Source organism: Saimiri boliviensis, chromosome 6 (genome assembly GCF_048565385.1).
Source record: "Saimiri boliviensis isolate mSaiBol1 chromosome 6, mSaiBol1.pri, whole genome shotgun sequence".
Classification (NCBI taxonomy): Eukaryota; Metazoa; Chordata; class Mammalia; order Primates; family Cebidae; genus Saimiri; species Saimiri boliviensis.
Window position 1 is genome coordinate 75,233,101 of NC_133454.1, and position 17,942 is coordinate 75,251,042.

Here is a 17,942-nt window from a genome sequence, read left to right on the forward strand (position 1 = left end):
TTATAGGCATTTTCTGTTCTGTCAATAGATTTCCTTCTTTTCATTCACAGACAGGGATTTTAGCTGCCATCTCTCACTCTGTTTCACAATGTTTTCCAGTTCTGTGGAATCACTGCCACAATGGTCTCTTACTCAATTTTTTATTTAATTTCATTGTTTCAATCAACTTCAGTTCTTTATCCAACACCTCAGTATAATCACAGCAAGCTCCTCTCACTATATCCAAGTTAGGCTTTGTCTAATCAGTTCTATAATATATCCATGTGAATCAATTTTCTTAAATTTCTCTATTTATTATGTCACTCTTACATGCCAGAAACTTTAGTGATCTTTTGCTCCAAACAATAGCTATTTTTCTTGCTTCATCTGGTCTCCGCATCCAATTTCCCTAATTTTATATCACCCTGCCTCCTTTAAATATCCGTATTCTCTTCTATCAGTTTAACCTAACATGTTGATTCCTAAATCTCAGCCTTTTAATCTGCTTTTACTCACATAAACAGCCTTTTGTCTTCACTAAAAATCAGTTGTTTTCAATACTGATTGCCAATAAATTTTTTTAAATTATAAAAATTGTATATGTTTATCAATGCACACATGTATAAAGATAAATAGAATAAAATCACTACCACTAAAAACAATAAAACTTATGTGTATTTATAAAAACAGAAGAGCTGAACAAAGAGATTGATTATTTACTGGATAGTGTAATAATGACTTTACAGGTATCAATTAAATTAGTTCTTTCAAAAATCCTTTAAGGAAAATAAATACGATATATCTAATATATTTACAGCTTAATGGAATTATAAATCTGTTTCAGGTTGCAGAAGTAGCAGATGAAGTACTGATGAAAACCAAGACAGCTAGTTCACATGGCTTAGAGATAATTCTCTATTAAACCATTGAAGACACTAAGAAAAAATTCAAGGTTTAGCCCTTAATTGATCTCTAGGAAGCCCCATCTCACTGCATTATAAATGATAAAAATATGTTGTTTAAAATAAGTAGAAGTGAACTACAGTCACCAAATGAGCTATATCCTGAGTTCATACAAATAATAACTTATACAGAATTTTTAATTTGAGTCCTAACATATCTTTACACACTATCAACAATCCTCTTACATCTTTCAAGAGTACCTGCATTGCCCGCCCTTTCTTTAAAGACATTGTCTTATTCTAGAGATGACCTCCCCTTTGCAGGAGTAGCTACCCCACTAAATCCACCCACAAGTTTTCTCTTATCTTTCAGGATTGCAAGAAAGTCTCCTCTTTATTCTTAAACTCTCATTCTCCAATGTTCCCATTTCCATCAAAAATGGTTCATTCTTTTGGCTGAATCAACATAAAACATAAAGACAGAAAAAATATATAATGATATTTCTTAGAGAGCGTATTTCTTTATTTTTATCATGCAGGAGCTGAATCTGCAGGCAAGATATTGCTCTTCTCCCCAGTATCCTCCATCTAAAGGAGATGAGCTTTTAGGACATGGATACAAACATAGTGGACCAGTAGGTACAAACACAGTGGACGGGGAGCTCAGTGATAATTGTGGGCCACAGCACTTGTTGATCTTTGCCCGGAAGCCTGTATCTGTAGGGTAAACTCGCTGAAGTGGGTTGCCAAAACCATCAATATCACGTTGCCTAAGAGCTGGGGAGGGAGTGAAGATAAAAAGGAAATGGTACATAGTGAATAATAGGCCTCAAGCTGGACTTGCAATAAAGAAAAGAACACTTATATTCTTTTTGACAAGAGTTTGTGCAACTCTCAGAGTCTTATTCTCACAAAGTCAAGTACACCATTACGGGCTAGACATCAGCTTCAATATGATTGCCAGCCCTGCACCTTCCATTGTGTCCTATCCTTCTCTAACTTGCTATGCCAACTCATTACCACAGCACATTGTGATTAATTGTTTCACTTTTTTAAAGACTCTATCCTTTTAAAAAGTAGGATAATAGTACTTCAAGGAACAGTAAGGGATAGGATAAGTCCCCAGCTGTCACACACATGCAATTTTCACAAACACTCATAACAAAAAATCCTGTACCATGTGTACAAAAGCGTATTATCATCATTTAGAGGAAAACAATCTTTTTAAAAGCTTCCCATTACTCTTTTCTCGTTTATCTTTTTCTATTCTACAGGACTATGCAGAAAAGTATCTATTAATTTTTGCAGAAAATTTCAATGACCAAAGGCAATATGTTATTTTCTCTACCTCAACTTTTGTTCCCTCATCCACAAACACTCATTTCAATTCTGGCCAGAATTTTTTATAAGATGTGCTTTTCAGAGCTATCAAATGGTAAGTGGCCTTCCACTATTTGTAGTCCTTGCTCTACCATATTTTAGGTATGTTATTTAGACCAACATAACTCTCAAATTCGATCCCATCACTGAAATATCATATCTCACAGCTGACTCATAGCACAAGAGAAAGCCACCTCTGCTTTCAAAAGTAGTCATTGTGCAAATATTTAAGGGGAAAGAAGAAAGCATGAGTGTGCTTAGAACTCACCAGGAAGTTCTCAGGGTCCGTGTGTAGCTTGTCACAGTGCAGGGCACTCAGCATAGCAAAGGTGCCTTTGAGGTCATCCATGAGTGTAACAGCGTTTCTGAAGGAGATCAGCACCTTCTTGCATGTGCCTTGACTCTGGGGTTGCCGTTATTACACAGTCAGAGCCCAGATTGCCAAAACTTTCAAAGTACCTCTGGATCCGTGGGTAGACAATCAGGAGACTGTGGGATAGTCATAATCAAAGAGCAGATGCAAAGTCAGAATATGTAAGACAACTGGCTAATCCCTTTTTCAGGAACACTTTCTGCCTTTCTGAACCTTGCTCTGGCTTCTAGCAGCTACCTGCCCAGAATCTCACCTCCAGCCTTCTCACATCAACCTTGCTCCATAGGCTAGTGACAGCAGCCCTTTCGTCAGCAGTGAAATGCACCACGGTGTCAGGTCTGGGAGTTTCCTGGTGATCGCAGATGAGCCGGAAGCATGTCTGCACTGCTGCTTCATGCGTGGCTTTTTACTTCTCCTCTTTGGTCCCCAGCCCTTTGCCTCTCGCGTTGAAATGAATCTGTTGGTCAAAGGTGGGTTGTGACTCCAAGAGTGGGGTTTAGGCAAGAGAAGTTTTGCAAGATGGACTTTTGAGTTTCTGATAGCATCTGGGTTGCCTCTCAAGGGGACTTTGCTGTTCAGGCTTAATTTGAAACTTCTCTTCTTTCCTGTCCATTTTTCTCCAACTACCTTCACCACATGCAGTTTATATCTCAAGGTCTTCATCACCACTGACCCCTAATAACCTGAATGCTGACAAATAGAAATAAGTTAGAACTGAAAAGGATAAGAATCATGAATATGTTAGCCATCAATTCCTGGGTCAGGAGTTGTGACAATATGACAGCGTGTTATTCATCCAGGCTTTATGTGGAAGAAGCCACACCCTTTATTGGTTTTCAATTCTCTTAAGACTACATTGAGTACACAAGTTCATTCCTTTTTAGAATGGGAATAAACACCTCTATCCAGCATCCATTTGGAAGAAAGCAGAATAAGAAACAAACTAGGGAAGTAAGGGGAAAACTGGGTTTTATTTCAGTGTTTTTTAATCTATTTAGTAGTCAGTGTACTCATCTGAGCAAAGGAGATTTCCTCTGAATCACTGAACAATAATTCGTGTCAAATTCTATGTATCTACAAAACTATGCCAGAGCATATAGGTATTTTAGTGTTGGGGGAGAAGGGCGCTGCTCTGTTCAGTCAAGAGGCTAGAAGAAGAATCCATGGCCAGTGCTGGACATCAAGTCATTTGTGTCTGGCACATGCTTGATCTACAGTCTAATGCTGTGTTTGACTTGTCTTTATATCTAATCAGACAGAGACATTCTTCACTGACAATATTCCACAGGCTGCTGCCTGTGTCACACGTGCTGCACGTCTCATGCATCTCAAACAAGCCATTTCAAGAATAGACAGGGCACACTTCCACCGGGAGAGAGAATAGCAGTTTATTTTATATTCTTAGCTCAAAGCTTATTGTCCTCCTACTTACAGGTTCAGGATGCTAGTTTGTGTGTTCCCCCTGACATAAATCCTTACAAGAAATAAAGTTTAGGAAATCATCCCCATGTGTACTTCAAGGAGACTCTAAATTTCAAAGAGCTCAATGCAATATATTCAAGCTGAATTTCTGATATTAGAGACACAATATTTTGGTCTACTTTATATAGTCGAGAGGCAGTTATCTGTTTTACTTAGGAACATGCGGGAAGTTTGTAGTGGCAAACAGAGTTTGATGCAAAACCAGGAAGATTATCTTTAAGAGCAGAGATCAATGATATGAAGAAAAAGAAGGGGCACCACAATGAGCTCTTACTTATAAACATGCACTAACATTCAACTACAAAAAAAAATCCATTGAGAATGTCTTCCAATTAATGTTGTACAAATTCTTCCCACTACATTTTGATCTCACGGTGTTAGTCTGTTGCTCAGACATGACACACTGATGCTGACTTGTTAGCTTCTGCAGATTGATTTCGTTCACCTAAATCCCCCCACCCTGAAGCTTACAATGAGGTCTCTTCCTTGAAATGCTGTGACCAGTCTGCATACCTGAGGGCATGGAATAAATTTCACTTTCTTAGGCATGCACAGGGACTGTGTAAAGCCAGGTGCCATTAGAAACAATATTGCCCCTATAAAATAAAACTGCTATCCCTGCCTAAACAGTGACCTCCTAAAGCTTGGAACGCTTTCCATTCATTAAGAACCATCCTTACTACTCTGCTGGCATCCAGCACCCAGGTCTTCGCTGAACATTTCCCCATATCTCCCAAACCATCTGTTTCTGAAGAGCCCTGTTCTATAGAGGTCTTTCTTCCCACCAGATTTCTCCCACACCTTTTCCTCCCACTTGCAGAACTCCATTGTACAGGTTTCTGTATTGCTTAGTTATTTAATTTGCTCATCAAAACTCACATCTCATGGAAACATAAATAAGGAGCATGCACACAACACAAACACACATAGGCATGCAGAAATACATGTACACACATCAATCATTATAAACCCTTTGTGGCTCATATATTTCAAAGGACAAGGAAAAATAACTGAAGACAATCATGTGTGATCTCTAAGCAGAATAGTTTTATTATTTTTGTTGCTTGCAGAATAAAGCCTCTCCTTCAAAGCTCTGAGTCATGGGCAGGGGCCTCAGTGGTATCTGGAGCCCAGGGCACTGGCCACTCCAGCCACCATCTTCTGCCAGGAAGCCTGCATCTGGGGAGTGAATTCTTTGCCATGAAGGACTGCCAAAACAGTCACCAGCACATTTCCCAGGAGCTGTTGAGATGAAAGGAGACAACAAATATAAACCCACAGTGAGCAGAGAGCTCCAGCCTGGCCTCTGGATAACTACACACCCACCTTCCACCCAGAATCAAGCTTATGTTAACTTCTCTCAAAGCCTGGATTTTGCCTACCCATTGAATGCAGGTAGCTGTTCCCCTTGCCACATTGGTCACTGGCAGAATTTAAATCTAGCTATCTTCTTGCCACCACAAACCCTGTATTTTGTAGGCTGAAAACTTTAAAAGAAACACGCTCACACACACACACACACACACACACACACACACACACTCACAGCTGACTAAAATATCTCCTCCAGGACAAACGTTTCTATTCTTTCTCATCCCCAGAAACCCTTTTGCCCCATTTGGAATTACAGGATGTGAGTTTGTAATGAAGCATTTGTAGTGTTTTATATGTGTCCAGCTAATTATATGAATAGCCTTAGCAATATACGTTTGGCCACCAAGGTACTCCACGTCGACTGAGCCAATATATGCCTTCTGCCTGCATCTTCTTAATGTCCATACTTGTCCTGCCTCCAGAAAGATGCTTTAAAACAAATAATCAAAATGAGGGAAAGATAAAGTTCTTTCTACCAGAATCTAATAAAGAAAAGTCATTGTCCTCATTTCCACAACTCTTTTCTCAAAGCCAAAGTTGTCCCTCTCGATTGTTAGAGACACTGCGTAGGCCCTAAAGCATTACCACTGGGTCTCAGTCCAGGTAGTCCTCTGGAGTCTCTTAACTCCCAACCCCAATATCTTCAAATAGTTCACACCCTGCAGGTAGCTTCAGCTGTGCTCAGACCAATTCTTATTGGTCTAAGTTACCTCGAGACTAAAGGCAACAGGGCTGTCACATCTCCTGGACTCACCCTGAAATTCTCAGGATCCACATGCAGCTTGTCACAGTGCAGCTCACTTAGCTGGCCAAAGGTGCCCTTGAGATCATCAAGGTTCTTTATGGCTTCTCCCAAGGAAGTCAGCACCTTCACGCCATGCGCCTTGACTTTGGGGTTGCCCATGATGGCAGAGGGAGAGGACAGGCTGCCAAAGCTGTCGAAGAACCTCTGGGTCCATGGGTACACAACCAGGAGCCTGTGAGATTGAACAACAGCAGTTTGAAAGTCAGAAGGTGCCACAAATCCTGAGAGGCAGCCTGGACTTTTGCCAGGCACAGGTTCCTTCCTTCCCTCCCTTGTCCTGGTCACCAGAGCCTACCTTCCCAGGGTTTCTCCCCCAGCATCTTCCACATTCACCTTGGCCCACAGGCTAGTGATAGCAGCCTTGTCCTCAGCTGTGAAATTACTCATGGCGTCTGGACTAGGAGCTTATTGATAATCTCAGATGTTTCAGAATCGAGTATGTGGAACTGATAGAGGGTGCTTCCTTTTATTTTTCAACCCTAGGCACCCGCTGGCCCACGGGCCTCACCCGATACTCTAAGACTATTGGTCAAGTCTGCCTTGTCAAGGCTATTGGTCAAGGTAAGGCTGGCCAACCCATGGGTGGAGTTTAGCCAGGGACAGTTTCAGGCAGATATTTGCACTGAGATAATGTCGGGAAGGGGCCCCCAAGAGGTTCCTGCTACTTAATTTTTTTAGAGCCTTTGTCCTGTTCCAATTCAAGCATTCTAATGTTTCTATAATTTATTCTCTTCTTTAGCTAATTTCTTACTCCCACCATAGAATGTACCAGGACTTCTCTGTCAGCCTTTTTTACCTTCTTGTCTCTAGTTCCAGTGATGCCTAAAGATTTAAATTAGAGCATGTGACAATTTTTGAAAAGTTTGGGGTTTGTGAAATACATTTTAGGCATAGGTCCAGGATTTTTGATGGGACAAGTTTTAGTCTCTTTTTGTAAGCATTGGTTTTTAAAGAAGAAGTGCTATGCTTATCTTTGAATATCTTCTCTGTGGGTTTGGCCATTCTCTCTTCAGTTCTCAATAGTACAGTGAAAACAATTCCTATAAAGCAACAGTTTCAATCCAGGAATAGATTCATGTCATTTAATGTAAGACTGAATCCTTACCTCAATATCTACTTATCTGTACCTGTTTCAAGTAAAGCATGTCTGCCTCATCTCAGCAAAAATATTTGTTTCCATGTTCAGGTGTATATGTACACACCAATTGATGTGTATTTATCACTGGATAAGTCTATGTGCTGGATATGTCTAAGGTTTTGGTGTAGCTCTTTGGTGTTTTGTAATGGTGATGGTGGAATGTTCTTTGGCAGGTACTGTGATTTGAATTAATTATCATGTGTAAAAGCTAGGTTCACTTCCCAGTGAATCTTATTCTAATATGTAGGAAATACATGTGAATGCAAAACAACTCTAAAGAGACAGGGGCTGTTTTTATTGACTAATAGTCCACACACTATGACAATTCAAATATCACTTTACTTGAGACAGTTTTATCTCTGACTCAGTGCTGTTTCTGACATACTGGGCTCTTAACATGTCAGGAAGTATTTATGCTGTTATTTTGTTATATTTTGTTTTTGGTTAGTTTGTTTTTGTTTTTCTCTGAAAGTGAACCATGATCTCAGACCTTGCCAGATTATGATGCCAGAAGCTGTTGAAATCTGGCTTATTGGATGCGAGCTGTATCTTCAAATTAGTTTATCATCTAAGCTATTAGGTTGATTGAAATTATAATAATATTGGTGAAATCCTTTCAGCTTTCATGATCCCGTGTAAAGCTTATATCTGCTCATTGATAGAGATGGCTAAAGGGCCAGAAAGATATGCATTTATCCGTGTAATAAGCCTGTACCTCCTGCACATGTACCTTGGAAATTAAAATTAAATTAAATTAAATTAAAAGAAAAAACAATGCCATGTCAACATCAGGAAGTTCATTTTTATGGTCTATAAATGGGCGGCATAAATAATCTCCCCCTTTCTTGGCATACTGTCTAAAAATAATCCTTGGGGCTGCTCTGCCTAGGAAGTTGCTATTCATTTATTCTTTCACTTTTGTATAAACTTGCTTTCACTTAAAAAAAAAAAAAAGGAAAATGTGACTTGTGAAATGGGATTGAATGACTGCATTTGAAGTGGGACCTTTATGACATGAAAGAGCCAGGCAGAAGACGTTTGGAGAAAGAAGTTCCTGAAAGAAGGAAGGGCATGTGCAAAATTCTGAGGCTGAGGAAAAGAAAGAAAGAAAAATAAAGGAAGAACTTGACATTTCACTGTACATAAAGACATTACAAGACTAAAGTATATTGAAGAAAAAAATAAGTGAAATCAAAGTTAGAAAGAAGGGTGTAGGCTCACTATTTGGGTCTTGTAGGTGAGAGGAGTAGAGTAGGTACTTTCTACAGAAACACAGGGAACAAGTGGAGATTTGACAACCTGAGATAAACATGATTTCTAATCCACTCAACACCCAAGCTTATTTTTTTTCTCCTTCTTCATCTGCCTTACTTACTGCATAGTGCTGTAACAAAATACCATGCACTGGATGGCTCCAATGACAGAATTTTTTCTCACATTTCTGAAGGCTGATTCGTGGTCAGGGTTCTCTCCATGGATTGCAGATGACTGACTTCTCTCTGTGTCCTCATAGGGAGGAAAGAGAAATGGCAGAAAGAAAAGTGTCTCTGCTTCTGATGAGGAAAATAATTCTATGATGGGGATCTGCTCTCATGAGTGCATCTAAACCTAATTACTTTTCTAAAGCCTCCCCTATAAATGGGGGCCAATTAGGAGTTGGGGCATTAGTATGTGGCTTTTCTGGAGACAAAGGCATTAAGTTCATAATGCCAACACATTAAACTAAATGCTTGCTTATAAACATGCATTAACTTTCTTTTTTCTTTTTTCTTTTTTTCTGTGGAGTATACTAACTTTATTCTACAAGCAATGAGGGCTTAATACATGTTTTTAAAATAACTTTTACTTTTAAAAAGTACATTAGAGGAAACTGAAAAACATGAGAAGCAAAGAACAAAGTCACAATCACAAGCAGTTTATAGTTTGACACATTCTTCTAGGTCCTGTGCGTCTGTAGGCACAACATCCAATTTTATGGGACTGAGACTGTACAGTATGTATCATGATTTTTCACACATCATGAATATTTACCAATTGCATTAACTTTCAATTATATAAGTATTTCAGTGAATCTGTCTTCTCAATTAATGTTATACAGACTTTTCAGACTACATTTTCACTGAACAGTGCTGGTCTGTTGCTCAGACCAGACACACTGATGCTGACTTGTGAGCCTCTGCTGGCTCATTTCCTTCACCTAAGTCCCCACCTCCTCCAGAAGCTTACGATGAGTTCTCTTCCTTGAAATGCTGTGACCAGTGTGCACACTTGAGGGCATGGGATTAGTTTCACTTCCATAGGTATGCATCAACCCTTAAAACAAAAAGTTCCTTAGTGAAGTAAGGATGACTTCACTGTAGTTAATGAAAAGAAAAAAAAAAAAGCTGTTTCCTGCTCTTATCTCTAACACCTGAAGCACCCCAAAGAGCCTCACAAGGGCTGTAAAAAGCCAGATGCTACTAGAAATAGTATAGCCCTAATAAAATAAAACTGCTATCCGTAGCTAAACCTTCATCTCCTAAAGCTGGGAAAACTTTTTTTCATTAAGATCCTTCCTTGCCACTATGCTGCAATCCAGCCCCCAGGTCTGCATTGAACTTTTCCTGATCTCTACCAAACCATCTGTTTCTGAAGAGTCCTGTTCTATAGAGGTCTTTCTTCCCATCAGATTTCTCCTACAAATTTTCTTCCCACTTGCAGAACTCCCATGTACAAGTTTCTATGTTGCCTAGTTTTTTTAATTTGCTCATCAAAACCCTCATCTCATGTAAAAATAAATGAGGATCATACACATTACACAAACACACACACATGTACACATACACATACACGCATCCCTCAACATAAACCCTTTGTGGCTTGTATATTCAAAAATACAGACGAAAGAAAATAACTGAAGACAATCATGTGTGATCTCTAAGCAGAATAGTTTTATTATCTTTGTTGCTTGCAAATTAAAGCCTCTCCTTCAAAGCTCTGAGTCATGGGCAGGGGCCTCAGTGGTATCTGGAGCCCAGGGCACTGGCCACTCCAGCCACCAACTTCTGCCAGGAAGCCTGCACCTGGGGAGTGAATTCTTTGCCATGAAGGACTGCCAAAACAGTCACCAGCACATTTCCCAGGAGCTGTTGAGATGAAAGGAGACAACAAATATAAACCCACAGTGAGCAGAGAGCTCCAGCCTGGCCTCTGGATAACTACACACCCACCTTCCACCCAGAATCAAGCTTATGTTAACTTCTCTCAAAGCCTGGATTTTGCCTACCCATTGAATGCAGGTAGCTGTTCCCCTTGCCACATTGGTCACTGGCAGAATTTAAATCTAGCTATCTTCTTGCCACCACAAACCCTGTATTTTGTAGGCTGAAAACTTTAAAAGAAACACGCTCACACACACACACACACACACACACACACACACACTCACAGCTGACTAAAATATCTCCTCCAGGACAAACGTTTCTATTCTTTCTCATCCCCAGAAACCCTTTTGCCCCATTTGGAATTACAGGATGTGAGTTTGTAATGAAGCATTTGTAGTGTTTTATATGTGTCCAGCTAATTATATGAATAGCCTTAGCAATATACGTTTGGCCACCAAGGTACTCCACGTCGACTGAGCCAATATATGCCTTCTGCCTGCATCTTCTTAATGTCCATACTTGTCCTGCCTCCAGAAAGATGCTTTAAAACAAATAATCAAAATGAGGGAAAGATAAAGTTCTTTCTACCAGAATCTAATAAAGAAAAGTCATTGTCCTCATTTCCACAACTCTTTTCTCAAAGCCAAAGTTGTCCCTCTCGATTGTTAGAGACACTGCATAGGCCCTAAAGCATTACCACTGGGTCTCAGTCCAGGTAGTCCTCTGGAGTCTCTTAACTCCCAACCCCAATATCTTCAAATAGTTCACACCCTGCAGGTAGCTTCAGCTGTGCTCAGACCAATTCTCACTGGTCTGTTACCTCGAGACTAAAGGCAACAGGGCTGTCACATCTCCTGGACTCACCCTGAAGTTCTCAGGATCCACATGCAGCTTGTCACAGTGCAGCTCACTTAGCTGGCCAAAGGTGCCCTTGAGATCATCAAGGTTCTTTATGGCTTCTCCCAAGGAAGTCAGCACCTTCACGCCATGCGCCTTGACTTTGGGGTTGCCCATGATGGCAGAGGGAGAGGACAGGCTGCCAAAGCTGTCGAAGAACCTCTGGGTCCATGGGTACACAACCAGGAGCCTGTGAGATTGAACAACCGCAGTTTGAAAGTCAGAAGGTGCCACAAATCCTGAGAGGCAGCCTGGACTTTTGCCAGGCACAGGTTCCTTCCTTCCCTCCCTTGTACTGGTCACCAGAGCCTACCTTCCCAGGGTTTCTCCCCCAGCATCTTCCACATTCACCTTGGCCCACAGGCTAGTGATAGCAGCCTTGTCCTCAGCTGTGAAATTACTCATGGCGTCTGGACTAGGAGCTTATTGATAATCTCAGATGTTTCAGAAGCGAGTATGTGGAACTGATAGAGGGTGCTTCCTTTTATTTTTCAACCCTAGGCACCCGCCGGCCCACGGGCCTCACCCGATACTCTAAGACTATTGGTCAAGTCTGCCTTGTCAAGGCTATTGGTCAAGGCAAGGCTGGCCAACCCATGGGTGGAGTTTAGCCAGGGACAGTTTCAGGCAGATATTTGCACTGAGATAGTATGGGGAAGGGGCCCCCAAGAGGATACTGCGGCTGAATTATTTTTTAGAGCGTTTGCCCTATTTTGGTTCAATCATTCATATTTTTTTTCTGTTCTTCCCTTTTTCTGGCTTCTTTCTCCCACCATAGAATATACCTGGAATTCTCTGTCAGCCTGTTTTACCTTCTTCTTCTCTAGTTCCAGTGAGTCCTAAAGATAAAAATTAAAGCATGTTCTATCTTTTGGAAAGTTTGGGGATTGTGAAATGTGTTTTAGGCATAGGTCCAGGATTTTTGATGGGACAAGTTTTAGTCTCTTTTAGCAAGCATTAGTTTTTAAAGAAGTGCTATACTTATCTTTGAATATCTTCTCTGTGGGTTTGGCCATTATCTCTTGAGTTCTCAGTAGTGCAGGGAATACAATTCTTATAAAGCAACACGTTCAGTGCAGGAATAGATTAATGTTCTTTCATGTAATATAGACTGAATCCTTGCCTCTATATCTACTTCTCTGTATCTATTTGAAATAAAGCATGTCTGCCTCATCTCAGCAAAGATATTTGTTTTCATGTTCAGGTATGCATGTATACACCAGATGATGTGTATTTATCACTGGATAATTGTATGTGATGGCTGATGACCCAGGATTTCCGTAAAGCTCTTCTGTGGTTTGTAAAGATGATGGTAGAATGTTCTTTGGCAGGTGCTGTGGATTAGAATTAATTGTCATGTATAAATGCTATGTTCACTTCTCAAGGAATGGTATTCTAAGACATAATACGTGTTTGCGTGGAAAACAACTCTAAAGAGGCAGGGATGTTTTTATTGACTAGTAGTTTACACGTTATGACAGCTTGGATATCACTGTACTTTAGACATTTGTCTCTCTAACTCAGTGCTATTTCTGACATATTGGCCAATTAACATGGCAGGAGGTATTCATGTTATTTTTATTTTTTGTTCTGTGTTTTTATTTTTTGGTGGGATTGGTTTGCTTTTTTATTTTTTTTCTCTGAAAGCGATCCATGACCTTGCTAGATTATGATGCCAGAAGCTCTGGAAATCTGGATTATTGGAGGGGACCTCTATCTTCCCCAGCCTTTCAGGTTGATTGAAACTATAATAATATTGGTAAAATCCTTCCAGCTTTCATAATCTTGTGTAAAGCATATATCTGCTCAAAGTTGGAGATTGCTAAAAGAACAGAAAGATACATGTTGACCCAAGCGACAAAGCTGCACATGCTGCACATGTTCCTTGGAAGTTAGAATAAAAGTTGAAGAAGGAAGATAAAAAAGGTTCCTCAAAATATCAGTATCTTCCAATTACTGACATAATAATAAGGGACTTCTCTCAATCTAAGGATGGGTGGGAAAGATTTAATACTGATTACAGGGACTGAGGGGAACCCAAATTAGAGTCTCCTTAAGATAAGGGATCTGTGAGATGCCTGTGTACAGATGTTTAACCATATCTGGCAATATGATTGGGTACCACATGTAGAGCCTGACCTTGGAGGATGTCTCAGAGACCAAGCCCTCTAAGGCCTAAACAAGCGATTTTTTTTTTTTCTGAGACAGAGTCTCATTCTGTCGCCCAGGCTGGAGTGCAGTGGTGTGCTCAGCTCCTTGCAACTCCCACCTTCCGGGTTCAAGCAATTCTCCTGCCTCAGCCTCTGGAATAGCTGGGATTACAGGCACTTGCCATCATGCTTGGCTAATTTTTGTATTTCTGTAGAGATATTGTTTCGCATGTTGGCCAGATTGGTCTTGAGCTCAAAAAAACAAAACAAAACAAAACAAAACAAAAAAAAACAAAGAAAAAACAAACAATGGCAACAAAAAAAAAAACAAAGATAAATGAAATAAAAAGCTCATTCTTTGAAAAGATAAATAATAAATGAATGTGATACACCGCATAAAAAGAATTAGAAACAAAAATCACATGATTATCTCAATAGCCACAGAAACTGCATTCAACAAAAATTCAACATCCCTTAATGACTAAAACTCCCAGCAAAATCCATGTACAAAGGACATATCTCAATGTAATAAAAGCCAGCTATGGCAAACACACAGCCAACATTATACTGAATGGGAAAAAGTTGAAACTATTCCCCCTGAGAACTGGAACAAGATAAGGACACCCACTCTCATCACTTCTCTTTAACATATTACTGGAAGTCCTAGCCAGGGCAATCAGACAAGAGTAGGAAATAAAGTGCATCCAAATCATGAAAGAAGAAATCAAACTGTCACTGTTTGCTGAGGATATGATTATGTACCTGGAAAACCCTAAAGACTCCTCCAAAACCTCCCAAAAGTGATAAAAGAATTCAGCAAAGATTTTGGATACAAAATTAATGTACACCAATCAGTTGCTCTCTTACATACCAAAAATGATCAAGCTGAGAATAAAATCAAGAACTCAACTCCTTTTACAATACCTGCAAAAACAAAACAGAACAAACAAACAAACAAACAAACAAAACTTAGGAACATATACCTAACCAAGGAGGTGAAAAACACCTGCAAGCAAAACTACAGCACACTGCTGGAAGTATTCATATAAGACAGAAATAAATGGAAACAAATGTCATTATCATGGATGGGTAGAATAAATATTATAAAATTGACCATAATGCCAAAAGCAATCTACAAATTCATTGCAATTCCCATCAAAATACCACCATTATTTTTCACAGAACTAGAAAAAACAATCCTAAAATTCTTATGGAACCAAAAAAGAGCCCACATAGACAAAGCAAGACTAAACAAAAAGAACAAATCTGAAGGCATCACATGACCTAATTTCAAACTGTACTGTAAGGTCGTAGTCATCAAAACAGCATGATACTGGTATAAAAATAGGCACATAGACCAATGGAAAAGAATGGAGAACTTAGAAATAAACCCAAATACTTACAGCCAACTGAACTTAGACAAAGCAACCAAAAACATAAAGTAGGGAAAGGTGACCCTATTCAACAAATGGTGCTGGGATAACTGGCAAGCCACATGTAGGGTAATAAAATCGGATCCTCCTCTCTCACCTTATACAAAAATCAACTCAAGATGGATCAAGAACTTAAATCTAAGCCCTGAAACTGTAAAAATTCTAGAAGATAACATCAGAAAAACTCTTCTAGACATTGGCTTAGGTAAGGATTTCATGACCAAGAACCCAAATGCAAATACAATAAAAACAAAGATAAATATCTGGGACTGAATTAAACTGAAAAGCTTTTACGCAGCTAAAGGAAAGGTCAGCAGAATAAACAGACAACCCACAGAGTGGGAGAAAATCTTCACAATCTACACATCTGACAAAAGAATAATATCCAGACTCTACAATGAACTCAAACAAATAAGCAAGAAAAAAAATCCCATTAAAAAGTAGGCTAAGGACATGAATAGACAATTCTCAAAAATAGATAAAAGGACCAAGAAACATACGAAAAAATTCTCAACATCACTAATGATTAGGGCAATGCAAATCAAAACTACAATGTGATACCACCTTATTCCTGCAAGAATGGCCATAATCAGCATGGGGAGAAATGACAGATACAGGCGAGGGGACAGAAGGCAGAAAACCACACTGCCATGTGTGTACCTATGCAACAATCTTGCATGTTCTTCACATGTACCCCAAAACCTAAAATGCAATAAAAAAATAAATAACGTACTATAAACAAAAAATATATATATTTTTTAAAAATAGATGTTTGCATGGATGTGGTGAAAAGGGAGAACTTCTACACTGCTAGTTGGAATGTAAACTAGTACAACCACTATGGAAAACAGTGCAGAGATTCCTTAAAGAACTAAAAGTATAACTACTACTATTTGATCCAACAATCCCACTACTGGGTATTTATTTACCCAGAGGAAAAGAAATCATATGAAAAAGATACTTGCAGACATTTGTTTATAGCAGCACAATTCACAATTGTGGAACCAACCCAAATGACCATCAATCAATTAGTGGATAAAGAAACTGTGATGTGTGTGTGTGTGTGTGTGTGTGTGTGTGTGTGTGTGTATGTGGTGTGTACAAGTATATATATGTGGTATAAGAAACTGTGATATATATATATATATGTAAATATATTTATAACTATAGATATATTTATAAAACATATATATACACCATAGTATATAACTCAGGAATGGAAACCAAAAATTGTATGTTTTCATTTATAAATGGTAGCTAGGCTATGAAGATGCAAAGGTGTAAGAATGACACAATGGACTTTGGGGACTCGGGGGATAAGGGAGTGAAGGGAATGAGAGATAAAAGACTACAAATTGGGTTCAGGGTATACTGCTTAGATGACAGGTGCACCCATATCTCACAAGTCACCACAAACTTATGTCACCAAACACCACCTGGTCCCCCAAATAACCTATGGAAATAATTTTTTTTTTAAAAATGCATATTGCTCATATGTTTTTATTTTATTTTTTACTCTTGAGTTGTTTAAGTTCTTTGCATTTTCTGGATATCAGACCCTTGTCAGATGAGTAGTTTGCAAATATTTTTTCCTATTCAACAGATTGTCTCTTCACTCTAGTGACGGTTTTCTTTGTTGTGCAGAAGCTTTATATTACATTCCCATTTGCCTATTTTTGGTTTTGCTGCCTGTGCTTTTGGGGTTCTAGCTATAGAGTCTTTGCCTACACATGAGCAAAGATTAGTTCTGAATAAACATTTCTCAAAAGAAGACATGCAAATGGCCAACGGATATATGAAAAAAAATGCTCAACATCCCAATCATTAGGGAAATACGAATCAAAACTACAATGAGATATCTACTTACCCTAGTTAAAATGGCTATTATCAAAAAGGCAAAAAATAACAGGATAAGGTGAAAAGGGAACTCTTTCTTATACACTGTTGGTGGGAATGTAAAATAGTACAGCTGTTACAGCTGTTATGGAAAACAGTAGGAAGATTTCTCAAAAAACTAAAAATAGAACTATCATACAGTCCAGCAATCTCACTAGTTAATATTTATCCAAAAGAAAGGAAATCAATATATCCAATGGATACATTACACTCATGTTTATTGAATACTATTCACAATAGTTAAGGTTTGATATCAACTTAAGTGTCTATCAGCAAATGAATGGATAAAAAAATTGATATCTTTGCACAGCACTATTTTGCCATGAAAAAGAATGAAATCTTGACATTTGTTGCAACACAGATGGAACTGGAGGTCATTATGTTAATTCAAAGCTCTGAAGCAGAACAAAAACAAACTCTTGGTATGCCAAGGAGGTAGATAATAAAATAAATCAGATTTAGAAAGTCAAATATCACGTTTTTATTCATCTGTGGGAGCTAAAAAAGTGAGGTGGTAGAATGATAGTTATTAGAGGCTGGAAAAATTATGAGGGCGTATAGCAGGGGATTTAAGAGATGTTGGTTAACAGGTACAAACACAGCTAATAGAAGGAGTAAGCCTAATGTCCAATATTTGAGTAGGGTGACTGTAATTACTATTTATTATATATTTCAAAATGGCTAGAAATGAGGACTTGATATTTTCTCAACACAGCAATAATAAATGCTCCAAGCAATGGATATTCTAAATATCTAATCGTTTCACATTCTATGCATGTATCACATGTACCCCATAAATATGTACAAATATTGTGTATCCAAAAATGCACATTGCTCTCATTTGTTAACTGGCTGATGAGGTGAAAATATTTAGTGCCATGAATAATCCCTGTTTACTCTGTTTATGGGCACATTGAAAGGTTTGTAGAGCTCAGAGAGACCCGTGTTGTTGACAGCCTGCAACTATAATAATTATTTTTCTCTCTTCCA

General features: G+C 38.9%; 2 protein-coding genes and 1 long non-coding RNA gene across 3 annotated transcripts; all 3 read right to left on the reverse strand.

Moving 5' to 3' along the window:
- Nucleotides 1-1,382: 1,382 nt before the first annotated feature.
- Nucleotides 1,383-3,012, reverse strand: LOC101044349 (uncharacterized). Its single transcript, XR_744232.1, has 3 exons — nucleotides 2,872-3,012; nucleotides 2,530-2,750; nucleotides 1,383-1,658 (listed from the first exon to the last, which is right to left on the reverse strand). It is a non-coding gene; the product is annotated as an uncharacterized LOC101044349 (long non-coding RNA).
- Nucleotides 3,013-5,143: 2,131 nt separating this feature from the next.
- On the reverse strand, nucleotides 5,144-6,733 carry LOC101051711 (hemoglobin subunit gamma). The gene is made up of 3 exons (XM_039470517.2): nucleotides 6,591-6,733; nucleotides 6,245-6,467; nucleotides 5,144-5,358 (listed from the first exon to the last, which is right to left on the reverse strand). Exons 1-3 carry the CDS (start codon nucleotides 6,680-6,682, stop codon nucleotides 5,230-5,232), a joined length of 444 nt encoding a protein of 147 aa, XP_039326451.1. The 5' UTR covers nucleotides 6,683-6,733; the 3' UTR covers nucleotides 5,144-5,229.
- A 3,608-nt stretch (nucleotides 6,734-10,341) lies between these two features.
- LOC120364592 (hemoglobin subunit gamma) lies at nucleotides 10,342-11,942 on the reverse strand. The gene is made up of 3 exons (XM_039470518.2): nucleotides 11,787-11,942; nucleotides 11,441-11,663; nucleotides 10,342-10,558 (listed from the first exon to the last, which is right to left on the reverse strand). Exons 1-3 carry the CDS (start codon nucleotides 11,876-11,878, stop codon nucleotides 10,430-10,432), a joined length of 444 nt encoding a protein of 147 aa, XP_039326452.1. The 5' UTR covers nucleotides 11,879-11,942; the 3' UTR covers nucleotides 10,342-10,429.
- Nucleotides 11,943-17,942: the final 6,000 nt, after the last annotated feature.